The sequence below is a fragment of the Sceloporus occidentalis genome, unplaced genomic scaffold (assembly GCF_023333645.1).
Source record: "Sceloporus occidentalis isolate IW3139 unplaced genomic scaffold, rSceOcc1.0.p SCAF_5, whole genome shotgun sequence".
NCBI lineage: Eukaryota > Metazoa > Chordata > Lepidosauria > Squamata > Phrynosomatidae > Sceloporus > Sceloporus occidentalis.
Window position 1 is genome coordinate 72,154,930 of NW_028316985.1, and position 15,607 is coordinate 72,170,536.

At 40.7% G+C, this 15,607-nt stretch overlaps 1 protein-coding gene across 1 annotated transcript; it reads left to right on the forward strand.

Annotated features, from left to right (window-relative positions):
• Positions 1-2,630: 2,630 nt before the first annotated feature.
• Positions 2,631-15,311, forward strand: LOC149312318 (leiomodin-2-like). Its single transcript, XM_089524390.1, has 3 exons — positions 2,631-3,010; positions 9,833-11,350; positions 14,910-15,311. The coding sequence occupies exons 1-3, from the start codon at positions 2,738-2,740 to the stop codon at positions 14,934-14,936; spliced, it is 1,818 nt and encodes a 605-aa protein (XP_089380516.1). The 5' UTR covers positions 2,631-2,737; the 3' UTR covers positions 14,937-15,311.
• The last annotated feature ends 296 nt before the right edge of the window (positions 15,312-15,607 follow it).

The window sequence follows — 15,607 nt, forward strand, 5'->3', positions numbered from 1 at the left end:
TCCTGCAAAATCTTCATATACTCAGATTATCTATCATTTGACAGAGAGAGAGAGAGAGAGAGAGAGAGAATAAGGAAGCCCAGAAGCTAACTGACTCACGTTCAATTAACATTCCTTTTATTAAGCTTCTTTTTCTCCTTGTCATCCAGTTCTCCTCTCCAAATTATTTCCTTTGTAGAAGGGAGCAAATGATCACGCAAGGAAAGTGTCTACTCTGCAAATGGTAAAGCTGAAAACAACGCAAAATGCTAGAGAATGACCCTCACACTCATGAATCATCTGCGTATGAGATCCCATACCTACTGGAGGGATTATAAGCAAACCAGGCCAACAATTATGAAACTCACTTGCCATTTGATATGGTAACAGAAAACAGAATTTGTATATGTGGGTGGATAATAGCCCCATCTGTGACCCACTCAGATTTTGCTGACCTAAGCCAATTAACACAGAAGCACCATGCTGGACCTAAGGCACATGACAATGCCATTGTTCCCCAATTAGTCTCATGTCCCAAGAAGAACTCATCCATGCAGCCTACTTCTACAGGAAGTTGTGCCATTGGTGAGCAGTTCGGGCCGAAGGCACCAGCTAAGACCTCCTGGACACAGTACTCGTCCCTGCCGAAGTTGTCATCTCTCCACTCACTGGAATGCTCCCTATTCTGTTCTCATTGCTCATTGGCCTTTTGTGCTGCCACCTTGTTCGTTGATGCCTTGCCATGACCATGTGGCTAGGTTGCTGCCAAAACTTTGGTCAGTATTCCCTAAATTGAGAATGTACTAAGAGAGTGAAAGAGGCAGGCAGGCAGAGCTGGCTTATAAAGCCAGCAGTCTCCATCTCTCATATCTTCATGTCTCAGTGACGGCTTTTAGCTTTTAACAATAAAGTTATTTTACCTTTACCTTTTACCATGTGTCAGTGATCAAGGGCTATTCCTTTGTTCTCACAGGCCTTAGTTTCTTTAGGACCAGCAAAGGTGGGTCCATCCCACAACTGGACCTCCCTTTGTGGAAGTGGGGCTGAATTATCTGAAATTTTAACCTGTGTGCATATGTAAAGTTTGTTCATCAACAACATCAACAAAGGCATCACTGTCTTATATGGCTTCCCTTCATTGGTCAAAGACTTACTGAGTTGGATCCAGTTGACTTAGAATGGATTCACTCAAATCAATGGAATTTTGAGTTTGTCAAAACTAATTTGGTCTACTGATTTCATTGAGTCTTTTCTAAGCATTACTGAAGTCTAAAATACACTGCAGAAACAATCCAGTATGAAATCACTTTAACTGCCCTGGCTCAGTGCTAGGGAACCCTGGGAATTGTAGTTTATTTTGGCACCAAGGCTGGTTAACAGAGAAGGTTAAATGTCTCACACAACTACAGTTCCCAGAATTCCCTAGCATTGAGCCAGGGCAGTTGAAGCGGTCTTAAATTGGATTATTTCTGCAGTGTGTTTTGGATCTTAGTCAAGACCTAAGACAAAGATTAATATTTTGTCCTGTCTAATCATTGAACCTTGGATAACAACAAACCTCTATGTATTTCTGTAATTCACCCAAGCTGGACTTCTCCTAGTGTTGTCAATAAAAAGGCATTCTTAGTTATTTTGTCTGGTTTCTTGTGATAAGAAGAAAGGGTGGAAGAACATATGCAGGTTACTATCAGAAGTCATTGTTATCTGAATCCTCAACTCCCAAATGTCTGTGAGTGAAACAAGTTGATTGCAGAAAACACTGCTGTTATATGAAAGAAAGCAGTGTGTCTCTTAGATTTAGCCTAGTGCGGAAGGACTGTGGTGGTCCAGAATCAGGTTCTTAACACCTTTCTTTTCTATTCCAACTACAGGTAGTGAAAAATAATCAACAATGCACACATTAGAGAAATACTCCACTTTCTTAATTTCTCTCACAGCAGTTCTTTCTATCAAAAACTGTGGCTTTTAGGGATCCATCCTCATTCCTTATGTGGTCATCACATTATTATTATTATTATTATTATTATTATTATTACAGTTGAGGTCAAATTCTTTGCTGTTGCTGTCATAGAAATGGTTAAATAATTGTCCTCTTTGTCTAATCATTCAAAACATGCTCAGCATCAGCTGAGTAGCATAATCCAGTTTTGGAAGCTTATATCCTCCTGGCTTCATGTTACATTCTTGAAGATAACAAATCTTCAGACTTGACACAGTTATAGTCCTTTCCTCTTACCAGCCCTTCCAATACCCAGGAAAGTGAGGGACACTATGGCTGTGAAATTCTTTTGCTACCCCTTGTGAATGGCACTAAACACACTGGAGCAAAATGCTCTGATTACCTGCTCCCTGTTCTTTGGGTGAACTGAAAGCCTCTATGAGTGTGCATGTTTTATTCCCTACCAACTTCCTGGCCTCTGAGTACATAGATGAGTATACATTTTCCTCCTATCAGGCTACGCTAAATATGGTCATGGTCAGTATGTCAATAATCCCCGAGTTTAAGAGACACACAGACAGTGGTGTGTTGGGACATTCTTTCTGTTGAACTCTCTTGCTGACGTCTGATGCTTAAAACAGAGCATGCTTTCATCCTTCCGCGCATTGTCACGGCCCCGTAGGAATATTTTTAAAGGGTGCTGCAGCTACTCCAGGAAACAGTTGCTGACCAAACCAGTCACAGACGCATCGGACTTCAGCCTCCGTTAATGCTGCATGGTGGTTTCAACTTGACCTTGGTCAGACAAAAGAAGGGACCATGTCTACCTTTGGGTACAGGCGAGAGCTTAGTAAATATGAAGACCTGGATGAAGATGAACTCCTCGCTTCTCTTACTGATGAGGAGCTGAAGGAGTTGGAGAGAGAGTTAGAGGACATTGAGCCTGACCGGAACCTTCCAGTGGGGCACAGGCAGAAAAGTCTGACCGAGAAAACTCCGACAGGGACTTTCAGCCGAGAGGCACTGATGGCCTACTGGGAAAGGGAAACCAGGAAACTTCTAGAAAAAGAGAGGATGGGTGCATGCGAAAAGGTAGGAGAGCAATTGTATTGGACAAGTCCAAGAAATACTGACTGCTGTTTTCCTCTCATATCTGTGCAAAGCTTTTCCCTACAGTATTATTTGTTGAATTGAAAGGAAAATTAAACTAAAACTAGCAAGAATGATTAAAGCAAAAATAGTGGAGAATGTCAGCAAAGTTTGGCTGGGGGAGAGTTGATCAACATACTGATAATGGTAGATAATTTTCTGAAATTGTATTTCTTGCTTACAAAAAGATTTTTTTTAAAAAAAAAATCAAATTTAGCACACCTCAGAGAGTACAAAAATAGAAACTTCTACCAAGTGTATTTTTTTAAACAAAACTTTTTATTTTATGGGAAAGAACATTTTAAAAATGTGATCAGATTATAAGTAGGAATGTGACTCAGTCCCTAAGGGATTCTACTGCAATACCCTTCCTCAAGTTGGTGACCTCCAGATGTGTAGAACTACAAGTCCCATCGTGCCCAGCCAGGGTGGGCCATTGTTGAATGGGGTGATAGTTTTTGTTCCAACACATTTGAAGAGTTTCAGGTATGGAAAGCTGTACCACTTTGCTACATGTGTTGTTCACATCTCAGACTTCAGTTGCATATTTCATGTACATAGAACTTCACGGTAGTTGTCCATGAGCAGGTATGCCCCAACTTCAGGTTTGTGGAATCAACTTTGTGGTGGGGATGTGTGTTTGTTTTTTAAAAGAATCTTGAGATCCAACAACCATAACAAGATGAAAGATGGTTATGTAACTGTGAGGACAAGGACATGCATACAAGCTGCATTCCTCTCTGTTGTTGTCTTTGGGCTTGAGCAGAAGGGCAGGATACCATGGGTCATGTCCATGGTATCCTGCCTCTGGGTTCAATTTGGGTCAGTCCTAGAGCCAAGCGCAATGACAGGCGGGTGTTTATATGCCTGCCAACTGCCACACCATGGACCTGATGCCGCCACTCACCCCATACCTGCTGCTGATGTCTTGTCCATTCCAAAGGCCCCTGTTGTGGTCCATAAGGGTGGAAGTAGGGTATCTGGCTACATCCACATAGGCAGGTGCCCCCTTCTGACATGAGATGCTCTATTGGGGGGTCTTCGGGAAAGATGCGACAGCAATAACAGGTAGAGGGTGTGCACGGTCATCTAGTCTGCTGGCTATCACCATGGAGTTTCCTAGAAACTCAGCAGCAAGATCAGATTAAGCACCTTTGGGCAAGGATCAGTCCAGAACCACCAGACTGGCATCCAGAGTAGCCGATTCTGGCCTGAGACTAACGACCTGCATCAACACCATCAAGTCAGGGGGAGCCTTTTGACCTGTGTGTACAGGCTCTTTGTCAGTTTTCATGATTTTTCAGAGTTTTAAACCATGTAGGAGCCCCAAACATGTAGGAAAGGCTCCCAAGTACAGAGAATTGTTTCCCTTGTGAAGGGGGATAAGGACCACCAAAGAGAAGGTACAGCTAGTGAGCTCATCCTCACTCTTCATAGTCATCATGTAAGTAATCTGCACACCCAAATACATCTCAGCTCAAATCTGCATATGAGTCCAGATAAAAAATTGTAACACCTAATTTAAGGGTGTGCAAGTTCCTTTTCATTATTTTTGTTAAAACAATTGGGACTAAAAAAAATTGCTTAACCATTCAGAGATCTAACAGTAAACCTTTTGCCCGTTGCTGCTGTAAAGAATGGTACAATTGGGGCCAGGCCTCCTCTGAGCTTTTTATCTTTGTTCTCTCTGACAAAAACTTCATCTCAAGCAACTTTATAAATACAAGGCAGTTTCAAACTGGGCACGAAGAGGGCAGAAGGACATGTGGCACTTAGGGGAAACATCTGAAAATTACAGGACACATTCAGCTAGTCTTAACAATGTACATTTACATCTCACTGATTCCAATAAGGAAGAATTAAGTGTTAAGATTCTTGTTAAACATTAAGAAGAATTTTATCACTGTAAGATTTAACAGTTCTAAGGCATGGATGGGAAACTGAGATGGGGATAGCAGCCATTCCCCCTTCCTATTGTGAGACAAAAAAGTGCTTCCATTAGGACTGGATATGATGTGGAATCTGGCTTGAGTTTTAAGAATCAGACCAAACCCAGCCAATGTTTACACTTTGGGGAGTAGGTTGGGGTTTGCAGGGCTGTAGGGGCACCATGTTTTTGTAGTGGTTTTTCCCCATCCTTTTGGCCATCTTTGGAGGGATGGAAAAAGACATTTAGAATCTTGAGGAGGGGAGCTTTTTGCTTCAGGAGTTTCTAGAGTAGCTTTATATGGCAGAGACTAGGCCTTAGAGGCTACCTGGAGTCTGTGGACAGTACGTCCCCCACCTCCATTTTAAGGCTATGTCATAGCCTTCCACTGGAATCAACAGAAAATAACAGTGCAGTTTAAGCGTTGAATTACAACTTTGGAGACCAGGGTTCCAATCCTGATTTGGCCCTGGAAACCCACTGAGTGACCTTGGCCAAGTCACATTCTCTCGACCTCAGAGGATGACAATGGCAACCCCTCCCCAACGAATTCTGCCAAGAAAACTCCATGGTAAGTTCACCTTAAGGTTTTCTTAAACTGTAAATGACACCAACTTCAAAGTAACTTCAGTGTTTTAAAAAAATCTGTCTTCTAATGCAAACCAAGGCTCAAATCCTGTTGACTGTTCCCAAACAGACCAGACCCATTCAGTCAATTCTGAGGTGGTCAATCAATGTGTTAGTAAATGCCACTGTTTCAGTTGCTCCACTCTAGTTGGAACTAAAAATAGAATATGGATTCTAATTGAATTAGATTTCTTTTTAAAGCCCAATAATGATTAACAAACATGTTAACCCTTCCCCAGTAACTTTCCCACCTCTTCCTATCATGTCTACCAGATCATATGTCTACCAGGTTTTTAAAAAAAGAATAAAAGGGAGATCATTCTTTCTCTAATGAATACTTTTAGGTGAAAACTGGACTAAGTGAAAGAAGTATTTTATTTATTTTGCTTAAGTAAAAAGTATTTTAGAGATATATACAGGCTAATGTCTTAAGAGCTACCCAACCATATAGTTCTTGCTGGTGGTTATTTTTTTTCATATAACCCTTTACTTCTTTTTAATAGAATCATTTGTTGTTCAGGATGATTTTTTTTAAAAATCAGCAGACAACACAACTAAAAAAAAGAATAAAATTCCCAGTACTATACAAATCATAGGTCTATATTTATCACAACCATGCCCTGTTCTCTACCCATGTAAAGCAGCACAATTCAAGTGACTTGCAAAGAATTATCTTGCTTTTGGATTGGTGCTTATCAGAAGCTAGCAGGAAGAATTTATCTAAGCATTACAGCCTGAGTGTTGGTATGCAGTCTATCAAAATGTTAATATAGTCTTTCTCATTCAGGCCCCTCAACAGTAGCAAATAAATAATAGTAAATTGTAGTCTACCATAAAATAATAAACAGAAACAATAGTGATGCGAGAAGCATTCAGTGCTGCATAATCCAATCACATACACAAATAGTAACAAATATTAAGTCTGGATCTGGAAAGGTACAGGCACAGTTAAGTCGATAGTTAATTTCACACTACTCTCGAGGCTGTTTGGCATGTCTCTGAAGCTGTCCTCCACTTCAAGCACAATTATTATTATAACTTTAGCTTCAAGCATTTTGGGCATGCTCTATTTATACTACAAGCATCGGGCCCACATGCAAAAGATTTCAACTATGTTCATCAGTTCGTGCCATTACTGTACTTTATAAATTCCTGATGTTTGAAACTGACGGAACCTACCTCAGGCAGAGAGGTGCTGGCTGCTAAAGATTGCTACTTTCCAACTACTTCTTAGAGAGGTGAGAGAAACAAGATCAGAGTCCTGTATACACAGGTCTACAGTCCACCTTGATTTATTAGGAATGGAATCTCTATCCATCTGGGCTTTCAGTTATTATTTCTAGTCACGGAAATTACTAATTCCAGCTGTCAACTAGAGTAAGTGTTGCAAAAATGGGACAGAGGTCTATTCTGCACTGCAAAAAAAAAAAAAAAAAAAAAAAAAAAAAAAAAAAAAAAAATGCAGTTTGGCACAGCTTTAACTGCCATGGCTGAATGCTATGGAATCCTGGGATTTGCAGTTTTTTGCGGCACCACAGCTCTTTAAAAGAGAAGGCTAATTATATCATAAAATTGCAAATCCCAGAATTCTATAGCATTGAGCTATGGCAGTTAAAGCAGTGCCAAACTGCATTATATCTGCAGTGCAGATTAGACCTTGGAGAGATTTCAAATTCCTCCTTTAGGGAATATTGGGAAGCTGCTGGCATTAGTTGCAGTTGATACAGTTGGATGGGGAAACTGCATAAATCAGGTGAACTGTATGTCTTCATGTGAGACAAGCTTGGAATGGTTACTTTTTTAGACTACAAATCCCAGATGCTCTCACTAGAATGACCAGAGTGGCTAGATAATTCTGGGAGTCATAGTCCAAAAATGGTAGTTTCCAAAACAAACAAACACCACAACAGCAAACATGCTGACAACATAAATAGACATTTTTGTACATTTTAAAGTTGATATGCAAGGAAAATAGTTCACATATGGGAACTTTTAAAACTGTGCATATTGATTTGGCAGTACAGTATATGGAATTCTTTCCTAATAATGTGTTTATTCACCAGAAAGGGTCTCAGGTGTCATGCTCCTGCACATCTGTAGAAGACAAGTCAAAAATATAAGCAGTGACTAGGTGCATGTGTCAAATGTTCACTTTTAGCTAAGCATGCATTTTTAAAAGAAGTACTGTACTTAGCATCGGACTTCTCAGTCCACCACTCTCTCCTCCCCCTTCTTCCCTCTCACAAACAAATTTAGAATTGTAGACCTCAATCAGAATTATGTAAAATTATTTTCAACCAATTTTTTTTGTTTTCAGACCAAAAATCACCACCCACAAACTTGTCCCTTCCTCCTGCTGTGTATTAAAATGAAATACATAGGCGGGATACATACCGCCATTTAGTACGTATAGAATACGTACTAGGGTTAGGAAGGGGCGGTGCTTCCGCATCCCCCTAACCCTAGTACGTATCCTATACGTACAAGATGGCGGCGCCCCTTCCACATGGGCGCCACCATCTTGACGTATTGGACGCTGAGCGTCCGTACGTGTTGCGGGCGTTGTGACGTAGCGAGTGCGCCCCTGGCGCCTCGCTACGTCGCAAACGCGACTCAAGAAGAAGCTCCATTTTGGAGCTTCTTTTTCGCTCCGCGCGGGAGTCGCGCCGTATGGAGGCTCCGGCTCCCCCGCGGACTAACCGGCGGCGGCGGCAGACTGCCGCTAAGCGGCGGTTTGTATCCCGCCATAGAATCACTGGAAACACATAGCAGCATTTGAGGAGAGGCAAGGGAGGTCTTTAGCATGGAATATGCAGGAGAAAAGGGCTGAAATCCTTTCCCTACAACTCATGGTCTTGATGTGAATTGCAGCTGACCAGAGTTTACCATTTTTTGTGGGGTAGTGGAGAAGAGAGCCAGTGCTGACCATGCTTAGTGCAATCTTGGATTAACCCTCAGCTTAAAGTACCTTTGTTCATCTTTTTGATAAAGCTGAATATATGTAATTACATTTTAAAATGTAATTGAAAAATAATCTGTAATATGTAATTGCATTTTTAATATGTTGCTTAGTCATTATGCTAGTTATGCCACAAGGAGAGCATCATATAATATGGATACCAAAATCCATGGATGCTCAGGTCTCATATAAGAGAGCCAGCGTGGTGTAGTGTTTTGAGAGTTGGACTGTGACTCTGGAGATCAGGGTTCGGTTCTCATCTCAGCCATAAAATCCACTGAGTGACCCTGAGCAATTCACACTCTCTCAGCCTTAGAGAAAGGCAATGACAAATCTCCTCTGAACAAATCTTGCCAAGAAAATTCCATGATAGGGTCTCCTTAGGGTCACCATAAGTAGGAAATGACTTGAAGGCACACAAGACTAACATAGTAAAATGGCATCCCTTATATAAAAAATGCAAAATCAGGATTTGCTTTTTGGATTTTTTTGCAGCAGGAGGGGAATATTTTCAAGCCATGGATGGTTGATGGCAAAATCCATGGATATGGAAAACTGGCTCTACAATATGTATATGCAACATATAGTTGAGGTGAAATGGTGCCTACAGGGCCATGCAACATAATGAGAAATCCCTTCTTCCTTTTCATTTTATCATCAGTTCTCAGCCTTTTATGCACTGCAGTTCACCAGCAAATACTTCCTAGTAGTGCTCACCTCATATATCCATGCATGTGGCTACACCCTGTAAGCCTTTTCTGCCCTTGCTGTACTCCCAGAGAATGGACAATAAGTGAATCGAGTTTCTTGTTCCTAACACATGACAATTTTTGTTGCTTCTCTCGAAAAAGGTGATATCACTGTTCCCATGCTTGAAAGAAAATGTCAATTATGAATACAACTTTTTTTTTAAAGTCAGCAAATAGTGCTGACTTGATGTGGGAGAGGAATGCATTGCTTGTTCTTTCTAATGTCGAGTTAATGCCCATGACACAGAACCATAATATTCCAAATTGCAATCATACACAATGTACTAGGGCTGAATATTCAGGACAGGAGGTTACTTCGGTGCAAAAATTGTTACTGTTAGAAGGACACTTGGATCTCATAAAACAAAGGATTTAGGACTTGAAAATAAACAAATCAATAATCTTGAAAAGCCCTCCAGGAAGTTCACTGGAATAAAATGTTAGAATATTTAGGCTAAAATATATATTGACTTTGCTAATTATTGAACCTATATTCCCTTTAGGATTCTAAAGAACAGGAGGAAGAAGAGGGAGAAGAAGAAGATGGAGAAGATGAATCAGAAGAAATTAATGAAGCATATTTCACAGAAAGTAATAGTGAAGTTTCTGAGGAGGCATACACTGAAGAAGATGAAGAAGAAGAGGATAAAGAAGAAGAAGAAGAAGAGGAGGAGGAGGAGGAGGTAGAAGAAGGTAACAGAAGAGAGGAAGAGAAGGAGGAGGAGGAAGAGGAGGAAACGGAGGAAGAAAGTGATGCAGATGATAGTGAAGAAAAAGAACCTGTTGAAGAATGTAAAAAGACAATAAACAATGAAAGTAAAAGAAGTTCAATCAGTATAAAACTTAAAAACTCCAATAACAAAACTGAAAATGAAATAGTTGCCAATGGTCATAGTGAAAAGGATGCAGAAGACTTGAGCTACAGAAAGAGTGCCATGCATCCTTGTGGAAACCCAACTGTGATTGAAGATGCTTTGGAGAAAGTTAGAAACAATGATCCTGACACCACTGAAGTTAACTTAAACAACATTGAGAACATCACACCACAGATGCTTATACACTTTGCTCAGGCCCTGAGGAACAACACTGTAGTCAAAACCTTTAGTTTGACCAACACTCATGCTGATGACAATGTTGCAATGGCTATTGCAGGTATGCTAAAAGTGAATCAACATATATCAAATCTGAATCTCGATTCCAATTTTATTACAGGGAAAGGAATATTAGCTGTCATGAGGGCTTTGCAGAATAACAAGGTTTTAACAGAATTAAGGTTTCACAACCAAAGGCATATAATGGGTGGCCAGGTTGAAATGGACATAGCTAAACTTCTGAAGGACAATACTACAATTATAAAACTAGGCTATCATTTTGAGCTGGCTGGACCAAGAATGAGTATGACAAGTATCCTGACAAGAAATATGGATAAACAGAGACAGAAACGGATGCAGGAGCAAAGACAGCAAGAATCCAATTGGAATGGAACACTAAGTCCAAAGACCAAAGCTTTGCAAAAGGGAACTCCTGGTTCTTCACCTTATTCATCTCCCCGAAGTTCACCTTGGTCATCTCCAAAACTTCCTAAAAAAGTTTCCCCCATTCAAAACCAGACTTCTCCAAGAAGTTCACCTAGGTCATCTCCAAAGATTCCTAAAAAGGCGCCTCCTGTTAAAAGCCAGCCTCCATCCCCACCACCCCCACCTCCTCCTCCACCACCACCACCTCCTCCACCTCCTCAAATAGAGAAAAAGGTGCCAACCAGGAACATTGCTGAGGTTATCAAACAGCATGAAAGTGCCCAAAGGGCTGTACAAAATAAACAGAAAAAGAAAAAAGGCAAGAAAAGCAAGAAATACGAGAATGAAATCTTGTCAGAAATAAAAAATTCATTGAAGTCAATTTCAGACAAGAAGTCAGAAGAAGGTTCACGTCCTTCTACCCGGCCTTCTACCCCAGTGAGGTGTCTCCATACTGATCTCATGGATGCAATTCGTGCAAGCAGTATGAAACAGTTAAGGCGGGTAAGTATCCATCCCAGAATGTTAAGGTTACATGATAGAGATTATTAAAAATTAATGTGCTGGGTTTTTTTGTTTTGTTTTGTTTTATAAAATCTAAGTTACACTATATAATCAAATCATTTGTGTGTGTGTGTGTGTGTGTGTGTGTGTGTGTGTGTGTGTGTGTGTGAAATTTGAAAGGTGATGGCCTAAGTATACAGTTTATAATGCAAACTAAGACAGATTTGTGTGTGTTTAGATATGTATGCATTATTTTGTCTTGGGGCTTGTCTTCACTGGTCAAAGTACTCGTGGCTATCCTGAATTCCCCCCAAATTCCCCCCATTACTTGTGCTCTCTGCAGCAATGACAGATGGCTGCCTTCCTACATGATCCCCATTTGTCGCCCGCTGCCACTGCTAGAGCAGTGTCAATGCTGGGAGCTTTGTTCTTACCTCAGAGCAAGTTGCACCCACAGCGGAAGCAACTCGCAGTGACCACATGGGAAGGCAACTGCCCATCATTGCTACAAAGAGAGCCAAAAACCTGGAGCAAAAGGTAAGGCTTTCAAATTTGGCGAAAGGAAAGGAAAGGTTGACTTGGGTGTGGATGTCAAGAAAGAAGACAGTCTGAACTCAATTTAGGGTTTTGGCCCTGCCTCATGTAAACAGGACACAGTGAGCTCAGGGAGAATTCAGAGTAAATAACCCATGTAGACAATCCCTTGGTTTGCATGATCATGCTATTAAAACACATCTTGCCTGAGTCATGGATCTCTGACCTTTTTTTTTAAAGGGACTCAAAATCAGATTGTTAAGAATGCTGTGTCAAGTTTTTACAAAATAGCAAAACCACAGAATACAGTGAATAATAATAATAATAACAACAACAATGCCACCAATTAATGCAGTTAAGAATGCAGCTACTATGAAGACAAAAAATAATGCATAAGCATTATAAAAAAAATTAGAGCATAACATTAATATGTTAAGGAAAGAAGAAAATAAATGAGACATCTCTAGGCAAATGCAAAATGGGCTATAAAGTGGGAGACCTCAGACTGGCAGTTTCTCTGGGGACACAGCTGCACAGAGACCTTGGTGGTTCTGCTCCCTGCCTGGTGCTTGATCATTACAGAGGGTCTCAGCCCCCCTCTATCTAATCTTGTGGGGGGCTCAAGTCCCCCCGCTCCCTCATTCTGGGATCTATTGTCTGACATATAAAAACGACCACAGTTTTCAACAAGGTAAAAATTATGAGGGGTGTGTGAAAGGAACGGAGAGAAAGAGAGATTATAAATGAACAAAGAGTATCTCTGAGTATAGGCACCATTTTATTGTATTTTATTTTGCGATATCAGGCTGCCCAAGCCTAAAAGTTACTTGAGAATGGAAAGGGCACAGGGAGCAATGCCACCAAGCTGAAGAAGTGATCCTTAGAAAGTGGAAAGGGTATTAGTCTTATTTAACTACAGAATCACTCTGCTTTCCTGTCACACTTAATATGCTTCAGGTATAACATATTGTTTGTCAAAAGTAGAAACTATGACTCCAGAAGAAGTTTCTTTACCTTTCTCTAACTTCAAGAGAACAAAGTACAAGAAAAAAAATGGGTGGAAGACATAAAGAGTTATATGTATGCAACGCATACCTTGATAAAAGCAATGCATACATTGACAAAAGCTGGGAGACAGAATAGGATTTTCTAGTTCTTTCATGCCATCCCTCTGGTGGGGGTGGGAATTGGGCCCAGAACAAAATGATAAGCAAATGTTACTTCAGAAAGAAGGAGGCAACAGGGGAGGAACCACTAGGTACATCTTGCCTGGAGTCAACAGAACTCCAGAATGCTTCTTTGGTATCTTTTGAGGTGTCCTGATGCCACACTGCAGAATTAATGAAGATTGACTTTAACTGCCATGGCTCTATGCTATGGAATCCTGAGCTCTCTGACAGAGAAGGCTAAATTGGTCACTAAACTATTTTTTTTAAATTGGTCACTAAACTAAAAATCCCAGATGTCCATAGCATTGAGCCATGACAGTTAAAGTAGTGTCAAATTGCATTAATTCGGAAATGTAGATGCTGCTTTGGACTGACCATGACAACTCTGATGTGATGTATCTGGCATGGGACTGTTTCCCTTTCAGATGGTTCCTTGTTTACATTGGACTCAACTTCCCTCATATTTAGGCATAATTGATGCAACTCATTTCAGAAGTTTCTAAGCATGTTTGAGGAGTGGTGAGGGATCTATGGCGCATTACAAACGTGTGCATAGTACGCGCTCTGGGCGTGCTAGGGTTAGGAAGAGCCATCTCTTCCTCACGGCCCCCAATCCTAGTACGCGCAGCGCGCGCAAGAGATGGCGCTGCCCAGCCACATGGGGGCCGCCATCTTTACGTAGTGGACGCGCTGCGTCCGCACGTCGCACCCCAGATGACACCACGAGTATGCGACTAGCGCCTTGCGGCGTCACATCTGGGGCCCAGGAAGAAGTGTGATTTTCACGCTTCTTCTTTGCTGCATCCGGGAACCGGGCAGTTTGGCTGCTGCGGTTCCCGGACGTAGCAACCGGCGGTGGCAGCAGACCGCCGCTTTTCGGCGGTCTGTAACCCGCCTTTGAGAGTTAATTTGGTTCAAGATATGTACTGTTTAAAATGGAGGTGTCTGTTGTTTTAAAATGCTAAACAAAACAATAACCACCCTGCTGATGTGCACAGAGAGATGGTCATGTCTGCATAGTCTTGTCTTAATAGGTCAGCCAGGGGGATTAATCTGGTTGAGGCTCCTTAGAATTCAAAATGGAGGTCTGTGGAGGGCATTGCACGAGACTCATTTTGGTGTCATGTTGGATGAACAAGGGGATTGGGATCCTGAAACTTGTGAATCTGAAGCTGCCTCTCAGCCTTCTCCAATCCCATTTTGACCCTCATTATTATTATTGTTGTTGTTGTTATCATTATTATTTTCATTTATATGTTGCATTTCTCCCAGAGGAGGATCGAAGACAGCTCACAGAAGGAAATTAACCAAAATCTATAGCGCAATTAAAAAAACTCATTAGTAGTATTAAAACAATATAACATTATTTAAAAACATACCAAAGTTTTTTTTTAAGTACCCCAATAAAAAACCCTCCCTGGTGCAGTTACATAGTAAAAGCCTGCTGAAACAAAAAGGGTTTTGCTTATTGGTGAAAGGAAAACAGGGAGGGAGGGAGGGACAAGGATGGCCTAAGGAGTTCAAGGGGGTGGGAGCAACCCCCCCTCTCTCTTTTTTCTCTCATGTCCTCACATTACAAGCTCACTTGTGATGGTAGCCAGACCAAGATCTTTGAGATTTTCATGTCCTTGCAAGTTCATATGGAGAAAGTACCAATACACTATCACATTCACAGAAGAATATCTGTGTTGTTTAGTTCCCAGTGGATATACTGAAAGGTCTCTGCTTCTAAAGGCCTCTTTGCTGACCTTTAACTCATCATAGGATTGTTTCTATGGACAAGGTTGATGTTTAGATCATTTCCTTATAGTTAATGTTATTAAATTTGGTATTACAACAACCCTCCTCTTTTATAGGTGGAAGTCCCAGAAGCTTTGCGATAAAAGCAACCAGTCAGCCCATGAAAAGGTGAAGAGGGTGATTGCTATGGTGGTTAGGAGAAAGGTGCCAAATCATTCGCAAGTAATAAAAGAGACTAATATTAATGACTTTGAAGATGTACTCTTAGATTGGGAATATGAAGAGAGAGCAAGAGCGCTGTTAAACACCAGGCAATGCTTTTAAGCATTTTTTTTTCATTTGTAAATATGGAAAGTACTTTTTTTATTGAATGAAATTTATAAGAAGAAATAGTTTATTTAGATACATTTGTTGAAAGCCAGCTGCACTTCACAGGAAAGGTTCTTTCTAAAGAGCAGTAATTGTTCAGTGACTTATGTTTTTGTCTGCCTTATGAAGTTACAATAAAGGTGGTTTGACTTTTCAAGTACTGTATATGTATTTATACATATATGATATATGTAAAGTTATATAACAAATCACTAAAATAATTGGTTATTTAAATGAACACCACACAGTCCAAACTATAAATAGCAGTATGGGAGCAGATCCATAAGACATTCAAGAGCTACTAAACAAACAGATTGTCCAGTCATGTGAAGCTCTCTACAGCAGTGGTAGCCCTGGTTAGGAATGTGTGGCACTAGCATGGAAATCATCTGTTTAAGGAGGAAATTGTCACGATGGATATTTATTTATTTATTTATTTATTTAT